The 11,734-nt window shown below is 54.9% G+C and overlaps 1 protein-coding gene across 1 annotated transcript; it reads right to left on the reverse strand.

The window, feature by feature from the left end:
• Positions 1-3,190: 3,190 nt before the first annotated feature.
• Positions 3,191-11,734, reverse strand: HAUS5 (HAUS augmin like complex subunit 5; the record flags this gene model as incomplete). The annotated part of the gene is made up of 12 exons (XM_082785137.1): positions 11,624-11,734; positions 9,232-9,294; positions 8,306-8,338; positions 7,923-7,947; positions 6,450-6,564; positions 5,826-5,964; positions 5,667-5,730; positions 5,504-5,577; positions 4,702-4,753; positions 4,496-4,587; positions 3,852-3,909; positions 3,191-3,336 (listed from the first exon to the last, which is right to left on the reverse strand). Coding segments are annotated over exons 1-12 (947 nt in total), but the record flags the coding sequence as incomplete, so codon positions are not given.

The following is an 11,734-nucleotide window of genomic DNA, read 5'->3' on the forward strand; positions in this document are numbered from 1 at the left end:
GGTTAATGGGGTTTTGGGGGGAAAAAATCCTATTTGGGGGGTGGGGGGGGGTAAAGGGAGCCTAAAGTGGGGGCTGGGGGGGGCAAAAAGGTTTCTGGGGGGGCTTGGGGGGGTTAAAGGGGTTTGGGGGGGGGTTAAGGGGGGTTTTTGGGGGGTTAATGGGGTTTTGGGGGGTAAAATCCTATTTGGGGGGGGGTGGGGGGGTAAAGGGAGCCTAAAATGGGGGCTGGGGGGGGGTTGGGGGGGCTAAAGGGGTTTGGGGGGGGTTAAGGGGGGTTTTGGGGGGAAAATCCTATTTGGGGGAGGTGGGGGGGCAAAGGGATCCTAAAATGGGGCTGGGGGGGGGCAAAAAGGTTCTGGGGGGGGTTGGGGGGGGTTAAAGGGAGCTGGGGGGGGTCTTGGGGGGGCTAAAGGGGTTTTGGGGGGGGGTTAAAAGGGTTTTGGGGGGGTTAAGGGGGGGTTTTGGGGAAAAAAAATCCTATTTAGGGGTTGGGGGGGGGGTAAAGTGAGCCTAAAATGGGGGCTGGGGGGGCAAAAAGGTTCCTGGGGGGTTTTGGGGGGGTTAAAGGGGGGGGTTTTTGGGAAAAAAATCCTATTTAAAGGTTGGGGGGGGGGGCAAAGGGACCCTAAAATGGGGGCTGGGGGGGGCTTGGGGGGGCTAAAGGGGTTTTGGGGGGGGTTAAGGGGGGGTAAAAGGGTTTTTCTTGGGGGAAAAATGTTATTTGGGGGGTGGGGGGGGTAAAGGGAGCCTAAAATGGGGGCTGGGGGGGCTTGGGGGGGGTTAAAGGGGTTTGGGGGGGTTAAGGGGGGGGTTCCTGGGGGGGTTAATGGGGTTTTGGGGGGGAAAAATCCTATTTGGGGGGGGGTGGGGGTGGCAAAGGGATCCTAAAATGGGGGCTGGGGGGGGCTTGGGGGGGCTAAAGGGGTTTTGGGGGGGGCAAAGGGACCCTAAAATGGGGGCTGGGGGGGGCAAAAAGGTTCCTGGGGGGGTTGGGGGGGTTAAAGGGAGCTTGGGGGGGTCTTGGGGGGGCTAAAGGGATTTTTTGGGGGGGTTAAAAGGGTTTTGGGGGGGTTAAGGGGGGGTTTTGGGGAAAAAAAATCCTATTTAGGGGTTGGGGGGGGGGTAAAGTGAGCCTAAAATGGGGGCTGGGGGGGGGCAAAAAGGTTCCTGGGGGGGGCTTGGGGGGGGGTGAAAGGGGGTTTGGGAGGGTTAAGGGGGGGTTTTGGGGGGAAAAATCCTATTTAGGGGTTTGGGGGGGGGTAAAGAAACCCTAAAATGGGGGCTGGGGGGTCTTGGGGGGTTTAAAATGGCTTGGGGGGGGCAAAAGGTTTTTTTGGGGGTGAAAAACGTTATTTGGGGGGTGGGGGGGGCCAAAGGACCCTAAAATGGGGGCTGGGGGGGGGGCTTAGGGGAGCTTAAAGGGGTTTTGGGGGGGGGGCTAAAGGGTTTTTTGGGGTTAATTGGGGTGGGGGGGGGCTAATTGGGGTGTGGGGGGGTTAATTGGGGTGTGGGGGGGTTAATTGGGGTGGGGGGGGTTAATTTTGGGGTGTGGGGGTCAAAGGGACCCTAAAATGGGGGCTGGGGGGGCTTAGGGGAGCTTAAAGGGGTTTTGGGGGGGGGGCTAAAGGGTTTTTTGGGGTTAATTGGGGTGGGGGGGGCTAATTGGGGTGGGGGTGCTTAATTGGGGTGTGGGGGTGTTAAATGGGGGATTAATTTTGGGGCTAATTGGATGGGGGGGTTAATTGGGGTGTGGGGGGGGGTTAATTGGGGGGTTAATTTGGGGGTTAATTGGGATGGGGGGGTTAATTGGGGGGTTAATTGGGGTGTGGGGGGGTTAATTGGGGGGTTAATTTGGGGGTTAATTGGGATGGGGGGTTAATTGGGGGGTTAATTGGGGTGTGGGGGGGTTAATTGGGGGGTTAATTTTGGGGCTAATTCGGATGGGGGGGTTAATAGGGGGTGTGGGGGGGGTTAATTGGGGGGTTAATTTGGGGGTTAATTGGGATGGGGGGGTTAATTGGGGTGGGGGGGTTAATTGGGGTGTGGGGGGGTTAATTGGGGGGTTAATTTCGGGGTTAATTGGGATGGGGGGGTTAATTGGGGTGTGTGGGGGGGTTAATTGGGGTGTGGGGGGTTAATTTTGGGGTGTGGGGGTCAAAGGGACCCTAAAATGGGGGCTGGGGGGGCTTAGGGGAGCTTAAAGGGGTTTTGGGGGGGGGGCTAAAGGGTTTTTTGGGGTTAATTGGGGTGTGTGGGGGGGTTAATTGGGGGGTTAATTGGGGTGTGGGGGGGTTAATTGGGGTGTGGGGGGGTTAATTGGGGGGTGGGGGGGTTAATTGGGGTGTGTGGGGGGGGTTAATTGGGGTGTGGGGGGGTTAATTGGGGGGTGGGGGGGCTAATTGGGGGGTTAATTTTGGGGTTAATTGGGATGGGGGAGGTTAATTGGGGTGTGGGGCTGTTAATTGGGGGGTTAATTTTGGGGTTAATTGGGATGGGGGGCTAATTGGGTGTGGGGGGGGTTAATTGGAGTGGGGGGGGTTAATTTTGGGGTGTGGGGGTCAAAGGGACCCTAAAATGGGGGCTGGGGGGGGCTTAGGGGAGCTTAAAGGGGTTTGGGGGGGGGGCTAAAGGGTTTTTGGGGTTAATTGGGGTGGGGGGGGGCTAATTGGGGTGTGGGGGGGTTGATTGGGGTGTGGGGGTGTTAATTGGGGGTTAATTTGGGGTTAATTGGGGTGGGGGGGTTAATTGGGGTGTGTGGGGGGGTTAATTGGGGGGTTAATTGGGGTGTGGGGGGGTTAATTGGGGTGGGGGGTTAATTGGGGGTGGGGGGGCTAATTGGGGGGTTAATTTTGGGGTTAATTGGGATGGGGGAGGTTAATTGGGGTGTGGGGCTGTTAATTGGGGGGTTAATTTTGGGTTAATTGGGATGGGGGGTTAATTGGGGTGTGTGGGGGGTTATTGGGGTGTGGGGGGGTATTTGGGGTGTGGGGGTCAAGGGACCTAAATGGGGGCTGGGGGGGGCTTAGGGGAACTTAAAGGGTTTTGGGGGGGGCTAAAGGGTTTTTTGGGGTTAATTGGGGTGGGGGGGCTAATTGGGGGTGGGGGGGCTAATTGGGATGGGGGGGCTAATTGGGGTGCGGGGGGGTTAATTGGGGGTTAATTGGGGGGTTAATTGGGGGGGGCCGTTACCTGGCGGCCTGCAGGGCCTTGGGGTGCCCCCCCAGGGCCTCCTCCAGGTCCCGGCTCCGGCTCCGCAGCCGCAGGCTCAGGGGGCGCAGGCGGGCGCCCAGGGGGGGCAGCAGGGCCCAAAGCCCCCCCACGGCCCCCCAGCGCTCCTGGGGGGGAAAAACCCTAAAGGGGGGGGCCCGGAACACCACATGGCCATAAAAGCCCCCCCAGACCCACAAATGGCCCCCCGACCCATAAATGGCCCCCCAAACCTATAAATGGCCCCCAGACTCATAAAGGGCCCCCCCCAGACCCATAAATGCCCCCCCCGGACCCATAAATGGCCCCCGGACCCATAAATGCCCCCCCCAGACCTACAAATGGCCCCCCCAAACCCATAAATGCCCCCCAAGCCCGTAAGTGCCCCCCCAGACCCCAAATACGCCCCCCCCAGACCCATAAATTCCCCCCCAGACCCCCATATACCCCATAAATGGCTCCCATGGTCCCAAATGACCCCCCCAGACCCCAAAACCGCCCCCAGCCCCCTTTGAGCCCCCCTAAACCCCCAAGTGCCCCCCCAAAAGCCCCCCAAGCCCCAAGAGCCCCCCCAGCCCCTTTGACCCCCCCCCGACCCCAAAATCCCCCCCCCAAAGCCCCCCCGACCCCACCCCCCCCCCACCTGCAGCAGGCTCTGCACCGTGGGCGGGGCCTCGCCCTCAGCCTCCAGGTCCAGCAGGCTGAAAGGGGGCGGGGTCAGCACCGGCCACGCCCCCTCGGCCACCAGGCCACGCCCCCCGCCTATTAACCCCACCCCCTAACCCCCCTCTGAGCTCACCCCCTGCCCCTTAAGCCCCGCCCCTCTTAGGCCACGCCCACCAGGCCCCACCCAACCAGGCCACACCCACTCATTAGTCACGCCCCCCTTAGCCCGCCCCTTCCAAGACCACGCCGCTTCCCCCCACCCCCCTCTGACCCCTCTCCCTTAAGCCCCGCCCCCTTTAGGCCACACCCACAAGACTCCACACCCCTTTAGGACACGCCCCTCTCAGACCACGCCCCCTGCCTCTTAGCCCCACCCCCTTAAAGACTCCAACCCCTCCCCCTACCCCCTATGACCACACCCCCTGCCCCTATTAGGCCACGTCCACCATACCCCACCCAACCAGGCCACGCCCCCTTACCTCTTAACCCCGCCCCTTCCCCCCACCCCTCTCTGACCCCTCTCCCTTAAGCCCCACCCCCTTTAGGCCCCACCCACAAGACCCACCCCCTTTAGGCCACGCCCCCACATAGGCCACGCCCCTCTCTTTAGGCCACGCCCACCTGGGGAGGGGCCTGAGCCCCTGGGTGCTCTCCAGCGCCAGCTGCTCCAGCGCCCACAGCACCGCCCCCGGGGGGTGGCGGGACAGCACCTCCTGGGGGGGGGGTCGATGACGTCATCAGGGGGTGATGACGTCATCAGAGAGCGGTGACGTCATCGCCACGGGGGGTGACGTCATCGGGGTGATGTCACAGGGGGCGGGGCCTACCTGGGCGGCGCGGAGCCAGCGCCTGGTGGCGGCGTCCGTCTGCTGCTGGTGCCTGGAGGGGGTGGGGGGTTAATTAGGAAGGGTAATTAAAGTAATTAGCGAGGGAAGGAGCAAAAATTGGAGAGGTAATGAGCAAAATGAGAAAGAGCAGGGGTAAAAAATTACCAAAATAAGCCCCAAATCACATCAAAATGGTAAAAAATCACATTTTTTGAGATGTAAGTGGCTAATTATTACGCATCAATAATATTAATTAATGAGAGATAAATCAGCATGAGAAAACTGAGAATAAAAAGAACCCAAATTAACCCCAAATCACAAAAAATTGGTTAAAACCCACTTTTTTTTGACATCTGAGTGGTTAATTACCACCAATAGATATTATTAACTAAACCAAGAAACAGATAATTAAGCTAAATTAGGATTAATTATAACTACACAGACATAATAAGAAAATAATTATTCGGTACATTTAACCTACCAATTACTCTACAGTAATTAACAAATCAACCTATTTCAGCCCCAAATTAAGCTAATTACAACTAATTAAAACAAAATTAACACCCTCCTAACTCTTAATTAATGAAAAAAACCTGACAACCCATCAACAAAGCACCTCAATTTAATTAACAGTTAATTAATATGGCTGCTTCGCACCTAATTAGTCCATTGATAATTAAAAAGCCCCTAATTGCCAACCCAACAGCCACCAAGGGCTGTGATTGGTGGGCTGCAGATGATTGACAGGCGGTGGGCGGGCCTAGGGGAGCAGCAGCAGTGATTGGCAGGGGGCGGGGCTTACCCGGTGGGTGGGCGGGGCTCCAGCAGCTCCCTCAGTGTCTCCGCCCTCTCCCGGCTCAGCCTGCGCAGCTCCACCTGGGGGCGGGGCCTCACCGTTGCCCGGCAACCGCGCAGCCAATGGGGAGGCTCCGGGCACGGCTTGGCCACGCCCCCTAGCAACTCACCAGCACCTCGGGCTCCGTTCCCATGGCAACGGCCACGGCCAGCTCTGGCCCCGCCCCCTCCGTGCTGTATGTGGAAGGGGAGGGGCTAAGCGTGCAGGCCACGCCCACCCCATGGGCGCCAGCCAATCACGGCTCGTCCCTGAAGCCCCGCCCACTCACCGAGGCTGAGGGGGCGTGGCCGGAAGCCCCGCCCTCAGGCGCCGCCCCTCTGCTGCCGCCGCCTCCCCCAGCACGCGCAGGCGCAGGGCCCCGGCAAGCCCCGCCCCCCGGCGGCGAAGCCCCGCCCCCAGCTCCTCCTCTGCGGGGGGGAGGGGGGAGGAGGAAGGGGGCGTGGTCAGAGCGCTTAAAGGGGCCGCGCCCCAATTCTCAGCGCCCTGGCTGGAAATGCTTAAAGAGCCCCAAAATCCCAACGTTTCGCCCCAAAAACGATCCCCGAATTCCCCAGCACCCCCCAGAACTCCCCTATTAAATCCAACCCACCCCAAAAACCTCCAAACACCCCCCAAAAACCTCCAAACTCCACCCAAAATCACATTTTCCCCCCCAAAACCCCTAAAATCCCACAAAATGCCCCAAAATCCCCGAGTTTGACCCCAAAACTCCCCCCAAACCCCTCTGTGACCCCCCCAACCCATAAACAACCCCCCCAAACCTCCCCAGCCGCCCCAAAATGCCCCGAATCCCCCCCCAATGCCCCCCCAAACCCCTTCAGGACCCCCCAAAATCCCCCTTAAAAAAACACAGAAATGGGCAAAAAGCCCTAAAATGCCCCAAAAAACTCACCCTGGGCCAGGGCCTCGCGCTGGGCGCCCCCCAGCGCCTCCTGCAGCCCCCCCAGCTCCTGGCGCAGCCGCTCCAGCGCCTCCCGCAGCGCGGGGAGGGGGGGGGGAGGCGCCCCCTGCACAGGGACCCCCAAAAAACCCAAAAACCCTTGAATCCACCCCAAAATCCCATCGGCGTTCCCTGAATCCCACCCAAATCCCAATAAAATCCTTTTAACTGCCCCAAAATGCTATTAAAAGCCCTTCATCCGCCCCCAAAATCCCTTTAATTCCCCTCCAAATTCCACTAAAATTCCTTAATCCCCCCAAAATCCCACTAAAATCCCGTAATCCACCCCAAAAATCCCATTAAAATCCCTTAATCCCCCCCAAAATTGCATTAAAATCCCTTAATCCCCCCATAATCCCATTAATTCCCCTCAAAATCCCATTAATAATCCCCTTAATGCCCCACAAATCCCTTTAATTCCCTCCCAAATCCCACTAAAATTCTTTAATCCCCCCAAAATCCCATTAATTCCCCTCAAAATCCCATTAATCCCTTTAACGCCCCCCAATTCCCTTTAATTTTCTCTGAAATCCCACTAAAATCCCTTTAATTCGCCCCCAAACCCCACTAAAATCCCTTAATCCCACCAAAATCCCATAAAAATCCCTTAATCCCTCCCCAAATCCCATTTATGCCCCCCAAAATCTCACTAAAATCCCTTAATCCCAACCAAAATCTCTTCAATTGACCCCAAAATCCTATAAAATTCCTCAATAATCCCCAAATCCCTTCAATTCTCCCCAAAATCCCTCCAATTCTTCCCATAATCCCAATAAAATCCCTTTAACTCCCCCCAAATCCCTTTAATCCCGCCCCCAATCCCACTAAAATCCCTTAATCCCAACCAAAATCCCATCAATTCCCCCCAAATCCTCCCCCAAATCCCCTAATTCCCCTCAAAATCCCCCAAATCCCTTAATCCCTCCAAATTTTCCCCAAAATCCCTTAATCCCCCTCCAAAATTCCCCCCAAAATCCCTTAATTCCCCCCAAATCCCCCCAAAATTCCTTAATCCCTGCCCAACTGCTCCCTAAAACCCCTTAATCCCCCCCAAAATCCCTTAATCCTCCCCAAAATCCCTTAATCCACCCCAAAATCCCTTAATCCCTTCCAAATCTCCCCCAAAAATCCCTTAATCCCCTCAAAAAATCCTTTAATCCCCTAAAAATCCCTTAATCCCCTCAAAAAATCCCTTAATCCCTCCCAAAATCCCTTAATCCCTCCCCAAAACCCCTTAATCTCTCCCCAAAACCCCTTAATCCCTCCCCCAAACCCCTTAATCTCTCCCCCAAACCCCAAATTTAACATTATTCCCCTCAAAATTTATAGGGATCCCCTTTAAACCCCCCTAAACCCCCACAGCACCCCCTAAAAACCCCAATTTCCCCATTTTTCCCCCCAAAAAATCCTCCCCCCCCCCCTCACCTCCGTCTCCTCCAGGTGCCGGTACCTGACCCCGAGTTAAGGACCCCAAAACCGAGTGATTTTGGGCAAAACCCCCCAAAAAAAACTCTTAGGGGAAGAGATCTGGGGGGACCCTAAAGGAGTTGGGGTGACCCCAAAAGATTTGGGGGGAATTTGGGGCAAGATTTGGGGATTTGGGGCAAAACTTGGGGGATAATTGGAGGTTTTTGGGGTGTCTGGGAGGATTTGGGGGAAAATTCAGGGGATTTGGGGCAAGATTTGGGGGATTTGAGGGAAGATTTGGGGGATAATTGGAGGTTTTGGGGGTTTTGGGGAGGATTTGGGGACGGCCCCATAGATTTTGGGGTCCCCCACCCGTTTTTTATGATTTTTTTTAAGGATACCACAGCAAATTGCCCCGAATCTTCTTCACGTTCCTATAAAGGATAAAAAAAAAAAAGCTGGATTTAGGGTTTTGGGGACAATTTATGGGGTTTTGGGGTGTTTTATGGGGTTTTGGGGCCCTTTGTAGGGGATTTGGGGCCACTTAGAAGAATTTTGGGGACACTTTATGGGATTTTGGGGCCCTTTACAGGGTTTTGGGGACAATTTATGGGGTTTTGGAGCAAATTTATGGGATTTTGGGCCACCTTAGGGGGTTTTGGGGCTCCTTTACGGGGTTTTGAGGTCCCTTTATGGGGTTTTGGGGACAATTCATGGGGTTTTGGGGCTCCTCATGGGCTCTTGGGGACAATTTAGGGGGTTTTGAGGCCCTTTGAGGGGGTTTTGGGGACACTTTATGGGATTCTGTGCGCTTTATGGAATCCTGGCGACCTCCTGTGGACTTTTGGGGACGATTTATGGGATTTTGGGACCCCCAGATAGGGTTTTGGGGGTACTTTATGGGGTTTTGGGGACACTTTGTGGGGTTTTGAGGCCCTTTATTGGGGTTTGGGGGGCAATATATGGGATTTTGGGCCCCCTATGGGGTTTTGGGGCTCCTGTAGGGCATTTGGGGTACAATTTATGGGGTTTCAGGGTCCCCCTATAGAGTTTTTGGGCCAATTCAGGGGTGTTTATGGCATTTTGGGGCCCCTTTATGGGGGTTTGAAACTCTTGATGGGATTTTGGGGCTTTTTATAGGATTTGGGGATCCCTTTATTGCGGTTTTGGGCCCCTTTATTGGCGTTTTGGGGCCCCTTTATCGACCTTTTGGGATAATTTATGGGGTTTGGGGGACAATTTATGGAATTTGCAGGCCCTTTCTGGGGTTTTGGGCCCCTCTGTGGGGTTTTGGGGATGATTTTGGGGTTTTTGGGGTCGCACTCACTGCGGGTGCCGCACGTGGCGGGTGACGTGGAGCCAGATGTCAGCGCAGGGCCCCGAGCACAACCTGGGGGGGGGGGGAACAAGAAATTAATGGGGTCTGGGGGCACCCCAAAACCTGGGAGGGACCCCAAAAGCCCCCCCATTAAAAAAAATCCCAATCGAATCCTTCCCCGTTTAGAAAACCCCAAATCGCCGTGGTTTTAGCCCAAAAACAGACCCCAACGCCTCCCCCAAATCCCCAGAAATCCCGAATCCCCTCATAGAAAACCCCAAAACCCCCTTTAAAAGCCTCAACCCCCTCCGAACCCCAAATCCCCCTTTTCTACCCCAAAACTATCCCAACAGGATCCTTTTACGACACCCCAAAATCTCTAAGTTTTGTCCCAAACCTCAAATCCCCTTTTTCTACCCCAAAAAGAACCCCAAAACCCCTTAAAAATAAACATAATCCCCCCAAAAAACCCCAAATGCTCCCTAAAATCCATAAAAACCTTAAAAAATAACCCCGAATTCCCAGAAAAATCCCCAAATTCTCCCTAAATGTCCTAAAACCCTTTTAAAATACCCCAAACACCCCAAAAAGATTCCCAAATCCTCCCCAAATTCCTTAAAACCCAATAAAAATAACCCCAAACCCCCCAAAATCCCAATTCCAAATCCCGGGGGGGGGGGTCCAGAAGGGGAAAAAAAAACTTTTTTGGGGGAAAAATGAGGTAAAAAAAGGGGTTTTGGGGGCGTTTGTGAGGTAAAAAGGAGGTTTTAGAGGGGGTCTCTGAGGTAAAAAAAGGTCTTTAGGGTGGTCTCTGAAGTAAAAAGTTTTTTTGGGCGGGTTTGTGAGGTAAAAAAGGTTTTTTAGGGGGTCTCTGAGGTAAAAAAGTTACTTTTGGGAGGGTTGTGAGGTAAAAAAAGTTTTTTTGGGGTGTTTTGTAAGGTGAAAAGGGATTTGGGAGGGGTCTTTGAGGGGAAAATGCTTTTTTGGGGGGATCTGTGAGGTAAAAAGTTATTTTTTGGGGGGGTTGTGAGATAAAAAGGGATTTTTGAGGGGGTCTGTGAGGAAATAAAGGGTTTTGGGGGGGTCTGTGAGGAAATAAAGGGTTTTGGGGGGGTCTGTGAGGTAAAAAGGGTTTTTTTGGGGTGTTTGTGAGGGGAAAAGTTTAATTTTGGGGGGTCTTCGAAGGGCAAATGTATTTTTGGGGAGATTGTGAGGTAAAAAAGGGTTTTGGGGGGGATCTCTGAGGAGATAAAGTTTTTTTTGGGGGGGTCCTGTGAGATATAAATGGTTTTGGGGGGGTCTACAAGAGGATAAAGGGTTATTTGGGGGGGCTCTGAGGTAAAAAAGGGTCTGGAAGAGGGGGTTGTGAGAGAAAAATGTTTTTTTGGGGGGGCTCTGAGAAGAAAATGAAGTTTTTTGGGGGGAATTGAGGGGAAAATAGTGCCGGGGGGGTCCCATGAGGGGATAAAGGGTTCTGGGGGGGGGTCCTCTGTGAGGAAAAAGTGGTTTTTAGGGGGCTCTGAGGGGAAAATAATCCCGGGGGGGTCCCGTAAGGGGATAAAAAGTCCTGGGGGGTCTTTTATGAATGAAAAAAGGGTTTGAGGGAGGTTCTGAGGGGAAAATTGTGCCGGGAGGGGGATAAAAAGTCCTGGGGGGGGGTCTTTTATGAATGGAAAAAGTGTTTGGGGGGAGTTCTGAGGGAAAAAGAATCCCGGGGGGGTCCCATAAGGGGATAAAGGGTCCGGGGGGGGGTCTTTTATGAACGAAAAAAGGGTTTGGGGGGGGTTCTGAGGGGCAAATGGTGCCGGGAGGGGGATAAAAAGTCCTGGGGGGTTCTTTTATGAATGGAAAAAGTGTTTGGGGGGAGTTCTGAGGGAAAAAGAATCCCGGGGGGGTCCCGTGAGGGGATAAAAAGTCCTGGGGGGGTCTTTTACGAATGAAAAAAGAGTTTGGGGGGGAAGCTCTGAGGAGAAAATAATCGGGGGGGGGGGGGGGGGGGGGGGGTCCCGTGAGGGGATAAAAGGGCCTGGGGGGTCTTTTATGAACAAAAAAAGGGTTTGGGGGGGGTTCTGAGGGGAAAATGGTGCCGGGAGGGGGATAAAAAGTCCTGAGGGGGTCTTTTATGAATGGAAAAAGAGTTTGGGGGGGAAGCTCTGAGGAGAAAATAATCGGGGGGGGGGTCCCGTGAGGGGATAAAGGGGCCTGGGGGGGGTCTTTTATGAATGGAAAAAGGGTTTGGGGGGAAGCTCTGAGGAGAAAATAATCCCGGGGGGGGTCCCTGAAGAAAAAAAGCGGCCCCGGTTCGCTGCGGGGCTCCAATTTTAGGAAAACCCGCCCCCCCCCCCCCGCTAAAAAGCCTCATCCCCGGGGCTCCCGTGAGGCGAAGCCCCCCCGGCGGCACCTGCGGAGGACGGGGGCGGCGGGGGGGGCCGGCAGCGCCATCTCGGCCTCGGCCCAGCGCCTCAGGGCAGCCTCGGCGGCCGCCATGGCCACGAAATGGCGGCGGGGGAGA

Source organism: Aythya marila (assembly GCF_965140915.1).
Source record: "Aythya marila genome assembly, contig: HAP1_HAP1_SCAFFOLD_1087, whole genome shotgun sequence".
NCBI classification, from domain to species: Eukaryota; Metazoa; Chordata; class Aves; order Anseriformes; family Anatidae; genus Aythya; species Aythya marila.